The 17,871-nt window shown below is 42.0% G+C and overlaps 1 protein-coding gene across 1 annotated transcript; it reads right to left on the bottom strand.

Annotated features, from left to right (window-relative positions):
* Positions 1–4,483: 4,483 nt before the first annotated feature.
* tgfb5 (transforming growth factor, beta 5) lies at positions 4,484–15,895 on the bottom strand. The gene is made up of 7 exons (XM_006781301.3): positions 14,421–15,895; positions 11,880–12,043; positions 11,602–11,734; positions 11,400–11,510; positions 9,661–9,841; positions 9,121–9,274; positions 4,484–6,579 (listed from the first exon to the last, which is right to left on the bottom strand). Exons 1-7 carry the CDS (start codon positions 14,779–14,781, stop codon positions 6,421–6,423), a joined length of 1,263 nt encoding a protein of 420 aa, XP_006781364.2. The 5' UTR covers positions 14,782–15,895; the 3' UTR covers positions 4,484–6,420.
* Between the last annotated feature and the right edge of the window lie 1,976 nt (positions 15,896–17,871).

Genomic DNA, 17,871 nt, shown 5'->3' with positions numbered 1-17,871 from the left:
ATTAGTTGAGGATTTGTTTTAATCCAAGGGTGATAAAGTGTTGTGAAAGCTGTAGATTTAGTGATTACTTACAAGGGGAAAAAATAGCTCCTAAATCTTTTCTGCTCCCACAGTCAACACCAGACAGACTGAAAGTCAAACTGAGCCACCCTGCTGTGCAGTTATTGAAAGAAAGCACAGAAACGACGCCCTCGTCTGTTAAAAACCAGAACATCCAGGCCTTTGTGGGTTTGGCCTTCCAGCTGTTTTGTCCCAGCAGGGCCTCAAGTACAGCTCTGCTCTCCAAGTTTGACTGCTCGACGAATATGGCTTCAATAACGCCGAGGCCACAGATCGGTATCTTCTGTTTACTCTTGTGTCTCGTTGCCGCTCTGCTGCTTGTATAACTCTATATTTTGTGTTTATGGTGCCCTGTTGCCCCGAGAGCTGCGTTTTAATTGAACTGGCAGGAATAAATAGGAATGACTTCAATCTAAAGTCTCGTCCAGACCTGTCATGCGAGCTCAGACCATAAGGTGCTTGTGTGAATGAATTACTTTTTTAACAGGCTCTCTTACTTTTTGGTCAGCACGGGGAGGGTGAGCGAGCGTTTCCAGAGCCAGAACCATTAATCATGGCATATTTTGCTGCATGGAGGCAAAAATAGCAAAATATATGAATGTAGGGGTGTGCTGCATTCAGTCTTTCTCTATACGTCAAAGGCAGGGTGTGTGGGTGTGTCTGTGTGTGTGTGGGCAGGGGTCGACATCCACAACAGACGTCCTTCTCAAGGACAGAGGGACTCAATGTGAGACGGAGCAAGGCGCTCTACCGTGGGATAAGTACAGGTTGGATTTAGCAAGGGGTAGTTAAGTGGAAAAGACTAACAGATGCTGGGGCTAGTTTACTCAGGGGGGAGGGAGGCTCACCACAGCTCGAGGACTGACACCCCAACACACACACAAAGAGTGAAGCTGTTTCTCACTGCTGCTCAGAAAAACAATTTTATTGTAATGTCTCTAGAACAGTTTGTATCTCTTTAAGCTACTTTCACAGCTGGGAGTTAAACCACACTGCATTAAAGGACATTAAAGGACCAGTTCACCAAAAACATCGTCTCCGTGCAGCAGCATCCAGCCACGCAGGCAGATTTGGGTTTTAGATGCTCGCTTTTGAGAAACTGGATGAATCAAGGGCCGTTTGACTGTGCGATAATTTATTTCTTACACTATATATCTATATTTATAAAGTGTAAATAAAAAAGCCGACTTCAGTTTGTTTAATCAGATTTAAAAAAATAACCGAGTGCCAGCCTCTAGATAAATAAACAGCCTACTGAGCCAGAGAGTTATGTGTGTGAGTAATGACACAAATGATAAATATAGCCTATATGTAGGCTAATAAACACGTGGATGAATGCACAGATTAAAGGAAAAAGCATTAGTGCTGTCAATGCTATTAATGCCTAACATTTAAACACATACAAAAAAAAAGAAAATGAGAAAAACAGACTTTTTAATTCATTTTTGCTCAAAAACATATTCTAATAAATTCTAATAAGAATGATTTCATTTTATTTTTCTTTATACTCATGTAAAAGAGATAACAAAGACCGCCTTTTATCATTTGAGGAACATCAGCCAGAATCAGGCAAGTTTTGTCAAGCGACACTGCAGAGGTTCTTGTCCATGCATTTGTGTCCTCACGTATTGATTATTGTAATGCTCTTCTTTCTGGTCTACCAAAGAAAAGTTTTAGCGGTCTACAGATGGTGCAAAATGCAGCTGCTCGCATTTTAACAAGAACTGGGAAATTTGAGCACATTAGCCCTGTTCTGAGATCTCTGCATTGGCTACCTTGTCAGGTTCGAGCAGATTTTAAGGTCCTGCTGCTCACCTACAAGGCTTTAAATGGACTGGCACCTTCATACCTCTCTGACCTTTTACATCTTTACGTTCCATCCCGTGCTCTCCGATCTCAGGACTCTGGCCTTCTAAAGGTTCCTAGAGCCAGAAAAAAGACAATTGGAGAGTGTGCTTTTTCTTTTCGTGCCCCGTTTCTGTGGAACAACCTCCCTCAAGATGTTAGGCAGGCTGCTCTGTGGAGGTTTTTAAAACTAAGCTGAAGACACATTTGTTCACCTTATCTTACAAGTCTTAATTCTATGGCTTTTAGTTTCTAAATTTTTACTGTTTTTAACTTGTATTGTGTCTTTTACCTGTATTGCTATGTATCGCTTTTATTTTTATTTTATTTTTATTTTTTATCTTTTTAGTTTCAAATAGTTGTACAGCACTTTGTTTGAAAGCGCTTTATAAATAAAGTTATTATTATTATTATTATTATACTGTGAAGAGAGCAAATTAGCAAATCATTACAAGGACTGCTGCTGGGCAATTAATTATTAGGAAACTCTTGATTGAATTCTTCACCTTCACCATTTTTTAGGGTCTTTTTCATTGTGGCATTGATCCTCTTACTTTTAACCCTATAACACCAAGTATGTCATATTTGATGAGATTTAGTAAGTTTTTCAGATGTCTGTATCATCAGTGTTATTCCCCCCTGAACAGAAACAAATTAAATAGCACAGTAAATCTTTAATTACACAAAAAGTAGCAAATATGATACAAATGATATATATGTAAATTAATATTTAATTTTTAATCAGACAGTTAAAAAAAATTAGAATTTTCTGGCAATTATTTCACAGGTCAGGCTTTAGAGGGTTATCGCTCCCACCCAAATGTCACGAAGATGACACCTGACGACCTCCTCTGTACTCTTAATGAGGCGTACAAATATACCTCACTATATATCAATAAAGATGAGGTTTGGCAACCATTAGAACAGGCTCTGGGTTTTCACTAACTTTTGATGCACACCTAGTCGTTTTGTTCTGGAAACGGCCTGAAATATGACAGAAACCGTTCGGTTCAGGAACAAGAAACAAGGGGTTTAGGGTTAAAATGTCTCAGTTATTCTTCTGCTGAGTGTTGACCTTGTGGTCAGAGCAGGGTTATAAGTCATGTCTGGTAATATTTCTGGGAATTTAAAGTAGATTTCACGTTATACAAAACGGTCACATTCATACTCCATTGATTTCCTTTCCAAACCGATACCAAGTGAACTTCATTGGGGCATCGACGATACTGATCTGATACTTTGTACAAAAAGTTAATTATAACTTCAAAATGATTACAGGACATCAGAATACTTGTTCTTATTGTTTAATTATAAAGAATTATCATATAGAAATAAAAAGCCTGACGTTGTGTGTTAATTGATGCTGTTTAAACATATATATCTTGACATTTAACATGTATATACTTGCTTGGATGTTTCAACAAAAACATTCAACATTCACACTTCCCCTCATTCACAGTAGTCCTGTGCCACATTACAAAATTTGGTATCAGTCCAATACCAAATAAATACAGGGCCAGAATTGCAGATATCAGTACCAATAATTTTAAGTTATTCAGGCAGTTTATTGGGGGAGTGTAGTGTGCCATGACTTATGAGATGAATTCTCAATCGCAAATTCTGAACACATTTTAATCAGCGCTATATCACTGTGATTGTTACTTTCCACAATAATTAGTTAACACAACACACCAGCTTTTCATGTGTTTTGAAACTGGGTCTTTGGAGACCTGGGATGTAAATTTTTCTGTCTCACAAAAAGGTTCGGACATTTTCCATAGTGCATGCTTGAGGTTTATTTTTTCCAAAGAAATAATTAACACAGTTCAGTGGGCTACATACTAAACTTGAAAGAAGCAAAGTATCGTTACAATCACCAAAAACCAGTGTTGGTATCGATCCACCCACCTCTAATTCTTACAGTTCACTCAAAAGATTCTGAAAACAGCTCACTTTGCTGTTTTAAGAAAATTTAAGGGGACCTGTTATGCTTATACTCCTTATATCTCCTTATTATTTGTCATTTACACTGTTAAAGTGCTGGATGCTCACATCCAGAGTTTAAAACAGTGAGGTCAGAGTAGACTATATGAATAAAAATAGTGGGCCACACCTCTTAATCTTTGAGTTTACGTGTACAAACTCCAGCACATAGATACGCAGTCTGCCTTTATTAACATTCAGGAAAAAATGGGTCGCTCTAAAGAGGTCACTGAATTCCAGCACGGTGCTGTAATTGGATGCCACCTCTAAAACGAGTCAAGTTTGTGAAATTTCTTCCCTCCAGCATTTTCCATGATCAACCGTAAGCGGCGTTACTGCGAACTGGAAACGTTTCGAAACCACAGCCGTTCAGCTATGAAGTTACAGACCACGCAAAGATCCAGACCGGGTCAGCAAATGCTGAACCACCAACGTTTTGCTGACTCAATAACTGCAGAGCTCCAAACCTCCTCTGACATTATCACTGGCACAAAAAATTGTGCACCGGAAGTTTCTTGGCATTGATTTCCACGGCCGAGCAGCTCGTGTAGGTGTAATGTGTCGGTGGCTCAGTGCTTCTGTCCATATATCTATGTGCAAGTAATCCCTGTGAGCCAAAAGCCCAGCTTCACACTGCACTAAAAACCAAGTTCCAGATTTTTTTGTTCTCATTTTGACTCTGCGTGATGTCACTGTGATAGAAGGGACATTTCACTGCTGTAGGCACAGAAGCCCCACCCCTTTCCTGTTTACAGTCAATCAGAAGACAGCTGCTTCATGCAAAATAAAGTTCGACCCAGTGTCAGATAAATAAGGATTATTTTTAACTGAGACTTATGCAAAGCTACTCTAGTAAAAGTGTAAAGCTGTGAATGAGCACAATGTGTAAACTTTGAAGTAAATAAATGGATTCGTTGAAGAAAAAGCACTTACGCCAACCTGGGGAGAGAAAAGTTTCATTTAATCCACCTGAAGTGAAACATTCAGATATCTATAAGCTGTCATGTACACTTTTTTTCTTTCTTTCTTTTTTACAACAGCACATCCTCAAAGTGTTGACCAGAATATTGTTTGAAGTATCCAGTTACACGATTTTATTGCAGGCGATATTTCCTGTGGCGTAACACCAGTGAGAGTATAAAAACCACTGGCCCGCTTAATACTTCTATAACTGATGTTGTCACAGCCTCGTACCTACTGGGACTGGACTGCTTCCGATTCAGCTAAAACTTTACAGTCAAGCAGGTTTTCAAAACACATGCATGCATACATTTAAGCAAAGTCACAGAGAGAACATCTGCTGCAGATGGAGCTTTTTTTGTTGTTGTTTTCAGACACAATCACAATAAAATTCACGATAAAACCTCAGGAATGACTTCTGTGCTATCACGCATGACCTCACTAGCTACATTCACACACACACAGTGCAGACGTGCACACACACACACATGCGCCCAGTCGCTGTCTGTCTCGCTCTCACACACAAACCACCGGCATACCAGAGAGTCTATATTTAAAATGAGCCCTGGGGATGTTTTTTTTTTTAATTTTATTTTCAGCTTTTAGACATTCTATCAAAAGTGGTCAATGTGAATACTCGGCTGTAGAGAGTGAGTGAGAGACGATGATAAACATAGGTATGACAAAATACAACCTCAGCAATGAGTCAACAGCTTTTTACATAAAGATAATGAAGGCACATTCAGCAGAGGAGCATGAGAGTGCGATTATGAAATGTTTGAGCCAGACCCGAATAGTTACAAATTTGCTAAGGCTGCAAAATACCACCTTCCAAACTTCCAAAACTTTTCCAAATACAGCCCTATCATCCCACGTCTCATTTTCAAAGCCTCTCTTTTCTCCCTCTCTCCTCCCACCACAAATCCCAGTACTTTGAGCACCAGAGAGAGAGAGAGCGCAACAGCGGAGATGAGGGGAGCGTTTAAATCTGGCGTTCCGTGAGTGGTCGGGTCGGTGTCTGGAAATCTTTCACATCCTGTTTACGGCAGGCAGATTTCAACCCGGGACCGCAGAGAGCTGGCGGGGGCCTCTGCCTGGACACAGCTTCTCTCTCTCTTTTCTATCTGTTCCCTCCTTCGCCTAAAGATCTCAGTCAGCCTGCAAACCTTTCCACACCGCCTCCCTCTCATCAACACCTTCAAACCTAAAGCAAACACGTCAGCTTTGCCCCCGCTGCCCACGGCCGCAGGAGAACGACAGAGGGGGAATCAAACTCCTGATAAAAAGAATCCTTTTCATGCAGCAGGCGCACAGCAACCCCCGTTTCATTTTAATATCCAAGTACGGGTTTAATAGAGCTGAGTATTTACAGTGTTCCAGTCAAACAGAAAGTTCCAGAGCGTGAAGAGCAGAAGTTTGGAAGCAAAATCCTGATACTGGAGTCATGTAGCATTAAAAAAATAACATCTCATGAGTCTGAGGTGCGAAGCTTAATGAACAGAGGATCAGTGTGTCCCCCCCTGAGAGAAGCAGTTTGTAGCTTTGGTCCTGAAATCAGTCCGTCTGCCTCCCTCAGCGGCACTTGCAGGATTTCACAACCATGTTGGAGAGCTGCTCAACACGCGGTGTGCGGCCTATGAAGTACATGATAGTGAGGGGCTCCAGGTCCTGAGGAACGCAGCAGGGTGTGGCGGAGGCCTCGGGGTTCAGCTTGTTGTAGAGGGGCAGAATCTGACCCGGGAACAGAAATGAGCAGATGTTAGAGCGATTTATCCAAAGTTTAGCGCTGTGAGTGATGAATGAACATGCTGAAAAGTGTGAAGTTCAGCCCAAGTTTAAGCAGGGCTGAAAAATGAAGCCAATGTGGTAAGTGCCAGAAACGGCAGTCCATCTTATGGCCACAAACGAGCCAATCCCCACAGACTCTCATGCTTAAAAAGCTGTTTAGGTCTCTTTAAATAATTTACCTTTTGTAACATCTGCGCGGACATGATTTTTTTTTTCATAACTGACCTGTTTCATTGTATTAAGGATTGCAGTTACAGGTCTGAGTGACCAGTTAGTGCCTACTTGGCCTTACCTCTGCTAACTTGAGTTGGTGTTTGAGGTGTTGGTGCCTTTTGGAGCATTTTTAATGCAAGTAACTGACAAATAATATGAGTCTAATAAGAGTAATAAGTTTGTGCTCCAGTTTTAGGGAGTAAAATTCTACAACACTGTTATTTTTTAGCGTTAATTAGCATCTCTCTAGTATCTGTGTCTGAGTGCACCCATACAGTCTTTGAATGCACTTAAATGATGTTTGCTGGCATAAGCGACTAACACTCGGGTTAAAGATTGTGGTGGCTATAATGCTAAAGCCAAAGCTTTAAATGTCCCAGTGGCTACCTCTATCTTTTAAATACAGTCTGTGGTCATTTTGCATGATTATTTTGGTACTTTTTAAAAATGTGTTGGCAAATCTGAAATGTTAGTTTGACATTTTGGGAAATTGGCTTATTTAGAGTTAGATGAGAGGTTCTATGGAACTCCTGATATCAGCATCTGCTTAGTTTAGCTAAACATAACAAAAGGTTGACTGATTCCGTTTACTGGTAAAATTGAGATAAACAGCACGTATAAAGCTAAGTCAAGATAATTCATAACTTCCTGTTTTATTCCAGTTTAAAAATAACTTTTAATGGTTGTTTTCTAGAGTCTCCACATTTCCCTCACTTATCCAACTTTTCAAGTTTAATTCCTACCAGGTCCGTTTTTTAGCTTTAAATCTTCATATTCAGACGTTAAAATGTAGCTTTCTGTGCATTTTATGTGGGGGAGCTCTAAGTAAATCTATAGCAATCAAATCAACTTCTTTCTTTAAGTACATCCTGTCAGTTTCTCCAAAATACATGCACAGCAAAAGCAGCCAAACTGCCTTAAACTAAAGCCACATTTTGACGGCAGAGAAATGTGTAATTGCTGCAAACATAATGTGAAAATCTACACATCTATATTAAAGTGAAGTACAAGAAAGGTGAGAGTCAGTGAGGCTACAGGCCAAGCCCTTCGCTGAGTGAGACGGGCCAGCTGGGTTGCATAAACCTATGTGCTTTTCAACAGGCTTCTGTGAGGTGTCAGCCCATTTATGATGCTGGGGTTAACCAGTGGTGTTTAGCTGCCGCAAACAGTGCGCTCGGGGCTCACTTACGGGAAAATGTCGCCTGCGTTTCAGACTTTCTGTACGTTAACGTCAAGCCGAGCGTTGATTGGAGTTTGGTCCAAACCAGAGTGTTTTAGCAGACGGGCTGAGGAGGAGCTGCTCAGATTTTTCTGACAATCACAGATGTTTTCTGTTTATATAATTTGGCCGTGTCTCAGCACTGAGAAGTCTGTCACTGTTTCCATTCAAAATATTCAGCACTAAAGGTCATGAATCTCCAAATTGGAAAGAAATATATGTTGAAAAAAAACACATTTGTCCTACTGGAGAAGGTCATCTAAGTTATTAGTCTGAACTAGGATCTCATGAGATATGGGAAGCTGCTAATATCGAGGTATCCACACATGGACTCGGCTAATTAGTAACAAGCCCAAAAACTGCCTTTACCAATTCTGCTCTATTAAGGGCACAGATTAAGTTTAATTCCAGCTACTATGCACTAGTGTAGCTTTGCATGATTCCCACTTCAAAATAATCCTTATTTACCTCATGCTGGGCCTCGGTGCAGCCGCTCCCAGCTGTTTTTGCTGTTCTCCCTTTAAGCCAGTGGTTCTCAAACTTTTCCTGGCATGCGCCTCTTTAACTTCACCCCATACACCCACATTGTTTTTTATTAATCATTAACAATAAATAATAATGCGAGTTGAAAATAACAATCCCACCTGCAGTGGCTCTGTGCCCCACGGGTGTGGCCTGTCCCACAGTTTGAGAACCACCACTTTAACCCAGCTTTCTTCTGATTGGCTGTCCCTTGCAAACAGAAGCTTTAAACTGCAGGTGGGTGGGGCTTTGTGCTTACATCCATAGCTGTATATTAGGAGTATCCCCTATATTTTGGTTCACAGAGATTACCTGCACATATACTGATCTTATTATCCAATTATTATCCATAATTTAACGGACATAAAGACATTTTATTTAGCAAAAGCAAAACATGTCAAATGTCAGCTGTTAACTAACCACAATTATTGATTATTAAAAGTCTTTATGGCAAAATTTATAAGAAAGAACAACAAAGATTAAACAGATTGGGTTAGTAGCCAGGTGACCTTTTGACCCCTGAGGCTCACCATGTTGTAGTGGTTGTTGGCGCTCCAGAGGTAAGGACAGTTGCCGGCACAGAAGTTGGCTTTGTAACCTTTTGGCTCGTGGATCCACTTCCAGTTGAGGTCACGCCTGAAGTCGATGTAGAGCGAGCGCAGGCAGCAGCCCTGGTCCGAGCCACTGAGACACACACACACACACACACAATATGTAGTTCAGCTCCCACCCTTCTCTTCAGTGTCATGGGAAAATTACCACAGGTCACCATCGAAGCACCAACCATCACATGGTAATTATGCAGGGCTGCCAGAGTTTTCCCCTGCAGCGTGAGGTAGTCTAAATAAAACGCTGCATGCCCGCTGGCCTGCAGTCTAAACACAGGGTCAGCGCTGTTAGTTTTGCCGCGCAATTGTCTGCAAAGTGGGTCACGAGGAAAAAAACAAAATGAAACCGAGTGCTCCCCACAACTAGATTTCAGAATTACAAAACTACAAGTCTTGGAGGAGTGTCAGCGCTGTCAGTCAGTCGCACTAAACCACCACACGAGCGGCTGGTCGGCGGCCTACCGGGAGCAGGTTGAGGTGTCGATGGCGGCCGCCCTCTTCTTGCGGTTCTTCCTGGCCGGGTTATCCACTCTGTCGCTGGGCAGCAGGGTGAGGATGAGGTGCGGCGTCTTGGTGCTGAAGTCTGCCTGTCCTTTCACCTGACCAGGCTTCCTCATCTGACGGAGCCGCTCATCATCCACGCCTACAGAAGAGGGAATTTTATTTTTTTTTAGGATGAAAAACTAAAACTTTCTGTCTTCCACCAGAGTCTGTGGGCGGACGTCGCTTTGTTTCAAAGCTAATGTGATTTAATTCCTATGGTTTGTGCAATACTCTAAGCATGGGAAATGACAGCATTTTGCAGCAGCGACTGCTGCCCCTCCCAAAACTCCACGCTGTCTTTCTGCCAGGCCAAAGCATTTAGTTCACACTTTTTTAAGCATATTTTTCAATCCAAATATATTTAAATTCCAAGTAAATGCACTGTTAAAAGGGCAGAAAATTGTGTGCATGATGTTTTTAAAGTTAGTCAGCCAGCCCCAGTGTGAGTGCCAGAAAAAGTGTTTTTTCATACGCAGCAATAACTACTGAATCTGTCCATGAAAGGCGCCGTCACCTCTTTGATTCTTACCCTCTAAAGACTCTGTTTTTCTAAGAAGGCAGCAGAAGTAATGTTCTTGTGCACATTTTGAATGTCATTGAACAAATATGACAGAAGTAATATGTAAACCAGATGTTTCCTACAGCAGAAACGATGGTCTGACTCTTTGTCTGACTTCATGGATCGTTTTTTCGCTTCACTCTTTCTGAGCTACAGGAGCCAGAGCGCTCAAAACAAGCCCCTGCTTGTCTTACATCAGTATCACAAGTTGAATTTCTTTTCCCCCACGTGTGCAAAAACCTGACTTGGCTCAGTTGAGAGTAAGTCCTGAGGAAAGTGCCATAATTTGGGGGCCTAAATGAAGCAACACAGACAGTCTGGTATTCAGTAGTATCACTGTGTGGAGGAACAGTTTTTCCATTATTCCTGTAAGATAGTGTGTGAGTGAGTCATAAATCATTTTTGTTATTTATGTTCACTTTTTTGTGACCTGCTGGATTTTTTTTATCTTTTTTTTTTTTTTGCTGCGCTCATAAATCTTCAACTCTTCCAAATCTGTGAACTTTGCATTTCGCAACTCAAAAGACCGCCAAGACACAACTGAAGTTTCTTAAGTCTTGCTGGCACGCTGGCTGTCTTGCTTAGTTGTTCTTGCGAAAAACAATCTCACGTAGCTGCAGTACAACTAACGACGAATCCCAAACAGCCATCTAAAAACAAGCATCTGCGCAAAGAGGTTGATTGTGCTGATTTTAAGGACATAATCAGTAACAAAATGAAGCAAACAAATGAAACAAGCCATTTTGGCTCTTCTCCTCCTTCTGATTCGCTGCCCCTCAGAAACAGTTGAACAGCGGGTGGGTGGGGCTTCTGTGTGGCTCGGAGGACCATATCAGGGACAGCATGCCTCATTGATGTCACTCAGAGGCATAAGTAGCAAAACTGAAACATTTAAATTAGTCTGAAGCCTAAAATGTAGTCTCACATGGACATGGACACATCTACCTTTTATTTAATAATTTATATGACAGAATAAGGAGCATCATCATCATCACTGGGTCCCTTTAATCTCAGTTCCTGGACTAGAGTGCTTTTAGCGGCATCTGCAGTGCACATGCATGATTCTAAAGTCTTTCTATCATAAAAGACTGCAACAGACCAGCAAACAGGGCCTCCAGCTCCTCGCTCTTGTTGGGAACGATGTTGTTGGTGGATGGGACGAAGGTGCAGCAGGGACAGTGGACGCCCAGCTTCAGGCCAAGATTATTCTCTATGGGAGGGAAGAAGAGAAAGAGATGTGCAAACACTGATGTATGGATCGCAGTGCAAGCTGGTAACGACTCGCTGGCGCTGAAGCTCACCTGGATCTGACAACCAGTCCTTTACAGTCTCTGTGACCTCCATAGAGATCCAGGCTCCTTTGACTTTTGGCTGAACGGTGCGCGAGTCGATGTAACGCTGAGTGGATGTGCTGTCTTCATCCGGCTTTAGCAGCTGAGACAACAAACACACAGAAGGCGCTAGATCGCCATCTCATCGATACATAAGAGATGTTTCTGCGTTGGGTTGAATTATAAATAACAATCTTCTGACTTTAAGATCAAATCAGACTGTCACTCACTGAGAATAATGGATATACCTGATAGAGCTCCACTCTCTGCTCCAAGGCCCGGGCCTGTGGGTTGGGGGCTCTGAAGATCCTGAACTCAGCCTTGACCAGAGTGCTGTTAGTCAGGTCGACTCCGCTGACGTCAAAGTGGACGACTCTGTAGTGGGGGCTGGGTGCTGTTGGCTGCACCGCATCTTGAGGGAGCAAAACAAAGCACTGTGGATGACTAATGCGCCAACAACATCTCGTGCCTTCACACAATGCTGTATTTATACTATGGGTTAAAACTGCACTGTGGGACTGATTGTCTCGGACGTAATTATAGGTTTTGGTAAAGAGGCTAAATGTGTCGGGCTTATGTTTAATATATGGCTGATTGTTGTGCTCATGGGTTTCTTGTGTGAAACATCCCCAAACACCTAGACAGTTATACAAGTATGCACCGTGTAATATCAGCAGCACCATTAATCTTCAAATCTTCCAAATAAGATCCATCAACACACCGAGTTTTTTTTCCACAGCTGGTGGATCGACTCCATGAAAGTGCTCTGATGGGGCAGGAAAGCAGAGTGCATTACTGAGGGGCACATCTGGGGTAGTTTTTAGTTTTTAGTTTTTAGAAGATGGGATGTGCAGTAGTACAGTGTCTCACAGAAGTAGCTATGATTTAAAACAGCCAGAAACTTCTTACTGACTACTTCTACTAACACTTCTCCTTTTAGGTCCCCCTATTAAGCATGTTGTTTACAGCAGACTACAGTGTAGTTATTCTGTTGTATTTATCAAGAAATATAAATGCAGGTGTGAATGCCAATAAACCGTTAAACAGACACATTTAAAAAAAAACAATCATAATTACACAAAATGTCTTAAATGTACTTTACAAATGTGTTGATCCACCCCTCATTTCTTTACTTCCAAGGAGCCAGACTTTATGTATTTTTTTTACAGTGGTCTTTTCTGGAGGTCTTTTTTGGACACTTTTTTTTTCATTTCCAGTCCTTGTGCCTGACTGTTTTCAGAGAAATGTTTTTTTTAATATGTTGAGCCATTTAACACTGGCCTATGAATCATTCTAGTGTAAAAAAGGGACTTTAGTCAAGGGATGAACCAGTGCTGTGTCTACACATAACAGAGGACTTAGCGAATGGTATCTTAAATGGTATCTTTAGGCACTTTGTTACTACCAGCCTGACAAAAAAATACATCGTTTAAATTTATAAAACATAACACAGTTAAACAGGCATAAAATAGCATTTTGGCAACAACAAGATGCTTTTCCAAAGAGCTATTAGTTGGCCTATCTCAGCAAGCTGTGCAGCGTGTCCTTGAAAAACTGAGGAAATTGGACAAGTGGAAGAGAAAAGACAGCAGGTCTACAATCCGTCTGCAGGACAGGAAAAAATCCAGCCTGACGTAGGACCTGAGAGACGGACCTGGACCTTCAGCTGATCCATCTGCTGTTCACTGTAGACTGATTAGAAATAGTCTCAGTGGAAGGGTGGCTGTCAGGAAGTCATTTAAAGGAAGGGAAACATGGAAAAAAGGCTGAGTTGTACAAAATTATGAACGAACTGGACTGAAATTCAGTGGCAACAGGTCTCATGGAGTGATGGATCCAGATCAGACCTCAGACCATCAGACCATAATTAAAGCAGCGTGGGATCATCCCAACAGACAACAGAGCAAAAGACAGCCAACATCCAAACAAGATCTTCAAATGTCTTTCCCTGAGAAGCTTACCTGAAGACTGCTTAAAGAAATAAAAAGAAAGATTGACGAAAAGAGTTAAGAATAAAGTAGTTATACCAAATATTGATTTTCAAGCACATAAAAATAAATACTCCCCCCCCCAAGTAAAATATAAGGAACCGAAGGGTGGCTCAGGACTTTTGCACACTACTATAAGTTACAGTAGTTGGCAAAAGATATAAATTAATTAAAAATGTCACACTTGCTGCTTTCAGCTCTTTTTGTGTTAGAATTTGTTACAAATATTTATATCAACTGATAATAAATGGTGCACAGAGAACCTGCTATATATGTAGTTAAAGTTGATCAAAGCAGGTAGTTTATAAAGCTTAGTTAGGAGACTGAACTATTAAACCAAACAGGTTAATCAAAGACAGACTCACAAAATCAGATACAATATTCAAGAACTACTAATCCATCAGCAGTCAGAAAATCGTTTTGTTTTTTAACTTAGATAATTATCAGTCACTGCTGCTATGATATGGGTGGAGGGGCTGTTCAGTCTGTTCAGGATGCAGGACCTGAGGAGGTTCAAATAAATCTCTCATGAGGGGAAAACACGCACCTGATTTGCTGTTTAAGAGTTTAAAAAATGAAAATAAAACATGGCAACATTGTCACTTTTTCACTGTAATTCACTGAGATTCAATTACATAATTAATGCTCAACAACAGTGAATAGAGGCCTCTGTGTTTGTTTTACCCGGATGGGATTGGATATTCAGACGTTTCAAACTAGTACATACTTTAATTCTTCTAAAGTGACCACTGGTGACCGCGAGCCACACATTGAGAACCCCTGTCAGGACTCAGGACTCACTTATGTCGGTGCGGGGGGGCAGCATGTCGATCCTCTGCACCTCTTTGGCGTAGTAGTCCTCCTCACTGCTTTCGCGCTCGCACGCGGACTCGGCCTGGCGCGCGCGCTCCTTCAGCAGCTCCCGCGTGCTGTTGTACAGCAGCATGACCTCCGGGGGCACCGAGCTCGGTTGTGGCTCGTCGTCGTCGTCATCCGGAGGGCTGCGGATGCGGAGCTTGCTGAGGATCTGACCGCGCACCGCCTCGATGCGTCGAGACTTCTGCGCGTCCAGGTTGATGGACTGGCAGGTGTTGAAGCCCTCCACCAGGAATACACCGGAGAACCGGAGCAGCAGCAGCAGCGCGAGGCGGGGAAGCCACATTGTCCGGGGAGGTGCGAGGACGGAGATAATTCAGCGCAGTGGGCTCTGACCAACAAGCTGCGTCTCCAAGCCAAGCGCGCAGAAACGTGTGCGTAAAATGATTTAAACTGCGAGACTGAGGGTGAAAACCGAGCCTTCCTAACTTAGATCAATAAACTATTTTGAAAAATCCAGCTCTAATGTGTTAGTTTGGTCAAAACCGCGTCATGTAAAAAAGGAAAACTGCTGACTTCACACTTCTGATTTTGTAGTTTTATAACATTTTCATAGATGCGCCAAGCACCAAACACACAAGGACGCATTATTTATTCTTTAAAATCTACATTTAACTTACTGCATCTAAGAAAAAAACGTCTGTTTTAATTTAAAAAGAAAAATATAAAACTGCAACAAAACACTGTAAAAATGTAAAAATGAAGTGATTGGAAATTTCTCGTGACTCTTCAGGTCCAGTCTGGTGCGCTCGGAGAGCTCTGGTGTCCCTTGCCGCCGTGCGCGCGCTCTCTTCGTGTAAAGGTGGCGTTTTTTTAACGACAGTCTGTCCGGAAAGTTAAAACGTTATCTCCGTTTTCCGCCGTCCATCCTCGGATACGCGAACAGCTTTCAGGAGAACAGAGTCGTCACAAGAGCTCAGCCCATGTCGCAAATCCTTCAAACAACAACCTGAGCGGCGCAGTTTACCGAAAGCAACACAGCTCCCGTGCCTTCACCCCCGAAACACCCATGTGTGGAGCAAAAGACTGTCCCATATCCGCTTCCAGAGAATCTAGCTACAACTTGAAAAACCTAGTGAGGTCCTCCCATTCCCCGTTATAGGTAAACAGTGAGCGGGCTGTACTGAAACGTAGAAAAAAATTGATTTATGTTGGAAAAAACACGGTGGGCCTGTTAAACCCCTCATATAAACATCTAAACACGGAAAAAGTCAAACGACGTAAAAAGACATGACGCAGAAAACATAAGAAAGAACTCCTTGTGCTGTGAGTTAAAAAAAAAAGAGAGGAAACTTTACAGTGACCTGCAGATCCCAAATTAAATGAGCTCCAGCCTGGTGAACGCTGGGCTGAAAGCTCTGCTGAAGACACAGAGACCTGCTGCAGGATGTGACTCCATTATTCTGCAGATCCTCTGTGAGAAACTCTGAGACTGAGACAGAGAGAGAAGGAGGCTGGAAGGGAGGGAGGGATGGTGGTGGTGGTGGTGATGGTGGGGCGGGATGCCACCAGAGTGAATGCAGTGTATTATTATGTAGGTAAAAACCATCTTCCTCCCTCCAGAAGAGGCACACACACATAGCTGCACATTTTGCAATTATTTTCTCCACAAAAATTCACCACCCTCTCCCCGCAACTAAACCGCTCCAGAGGAGTAGCTCGGCATTTGAGGAACTAAATCTTTACATTACCTTTGCTTAATATGTGTAAAATAGCCAAATTATACATGTTTATAGTGTACACCTGCCACTTTGTTAGATACACGGTGTTAGTACCATGCTAGACCACCTTTTGTCTGCAGAGCTGCTTTAATTCTTCAGGGCAAAGATTCAACAAGGTGCTGGAAACCTTATTCAGAGATTTTGGTCCATGTTGACGTGACAGCATCACACAGTTGCTGCTGATTTGTCAGTTGCACATCCATAACATGAATCCTGTTCCAGGACATCCCAAAAGTGCTGTGTTGGATTGAGATCTGGTGACCGGGGAGGGAATTTGAGTACAGAGAAGTTGTCAAGAAAACAGTTTGTGATCCCTCTGGAAGCAGCCATCAGAAGATGGGCTGTAAACAGATGGACATGGTCAGAAACAATACTCAGGTATGCTGTAATGTCTACATAACATTCAAAGTGCCCAAAGTGTGCCAATAGAATACCCTCAACACCATTACACCCCCAGCAGCAGCCTAAACTGTTGATACACAGCAGGGTGGATCCATGCTTTCACATCGTCTCCAACTAATTCTGACCCTTTCATCCAAAGGTTGCAGCAGAAATGAGACCTATCAGAGCAAACGTTTTTCTCCGTCTTCCATTGTCCAAGTTTTTTGAACTCATTTTATTCATAGTCTAATTTTTCTCTGTTTATAGATGCTCCCTTGCATACCTGGGTTGTAATGAGTAGTTATTTGGGTTTTTGTTGCCTTTCTGTCAGCTCGAAGGATTATGGCTATATTCTTCTGACATCAACAAGGTGTTCTCACCCACAGAGCTACTGCTCATTGGATATTTTCTCTTTTTAAGATCATTCTGTGTAAACTCTGGAGGTGGTTGTTTGTTTGGAGAAAATCCCAGCAGATCCAAAGTTTCTGAAATACTCAGACCAGCCCTAAAACCACGCCATGTTCAAAGCCACTTAAATCACCTTTCTTCCTCATTCTTTCATATTAAATGCATTGTGTTTCTGCCATGTGATTCACTAAATAACTATTTGCATTAACAAACAGCTGAACAGGTGTGCCTAAAGACGTGAGTGCATGCAAGGAGTTAAATGTCAGTATTACATCCGTGACTCCCACAGAGTGAAACATCACTGGGCTCTGACGCCTTCAATCAATTATTCCTAAAAACCTGTGAAAATGTGGTAAAGTCAAGAAGCCCTGCATACAGCAGTATCAAAAATACTAAAAGGGAAATGCAGTTTAGATTAGAAAAGCGGTGATCAACCACTTCAGTATTTTCAAGCCAGATGGGAGTGGTATCGATTTCTGCTAAAAGGCCCATTTCCCAAAATGTGAAACCTCTTTTAAATATTTATGCAACATGAAAATGCTGATTTCAAAATGCAGCTTTAGGCTAGGTGTGATTTCAGGCTTTGACTTGTTCATTGCAGAGACTTTAAAGGCTTACTCTGAATTTTATTAAATCACTCCAAAGGCAGTCGATCCCCCGCTTTAAAAAAAATCTTTATCTCTTTAAGCTTTCAATCTAGCGCCTTTCATTTCTCTCTGTTCCTCTTCGGTCTCATTGTTAATTACAGCTCCTAACTCAGAGAGGACTATTAATCTGTCAGGGGTGGCTTTTATTGCTGCTCTGCTGCCATCCCATTATACCGTTATTATAGTTGCGGGTGGAGGCCTGTAATTGCTGTAAGTAGA

This window comes from Neolamprologus brichardi, chromosome 2, assembly GCF_056152115.1.
Source record: "Neolamprologus brichardi isolate AB-2024 chromosome 2, ASM5615211v1, whole genome shotgun sequence".
In the NCBI taxonomy this organism is placed as follows: Eukaryota; Metazoa; Chordata; class Actinopteri; order Cichliformes; family Cichlidae; genus Neolamprologus; species Neolamprologus brichardi.
The sequence above is the reverse complement of the archived record's forward strand: the minus strand, read 5'-3'. Positions and strand labels throughout refer to the sequence as shown.

What these genes read in the sequence shown, in the direction of transcription:
- tgfb5 (XM_006781301.3), bottom strand. Translation starts at nt 14,781, where the DNA reads ATGTGGCTTCCCCGCCTCGCGCTGCTGCTGCTGCTCCGGTTCTCCGGT. An exon ending in GGACTGGTTGTCAGATCCAG is followed by an intron (nt 11,511 to 11,601) that starts GTGAGCTTCAGC and finishes TCCCTCCCATAG; the next exon opens with AGAATAATCTTGGCCTGAAG. An exon ending in GCTGGAGGCCCTGTTTGCTG is followed by an intron (nt 9,842 to 11,399) that starts GTCTGTTGCAGT and finishes CCTCTTCTGTAG; the next exon opens with GCGTGGATGATGAGCGGCTC.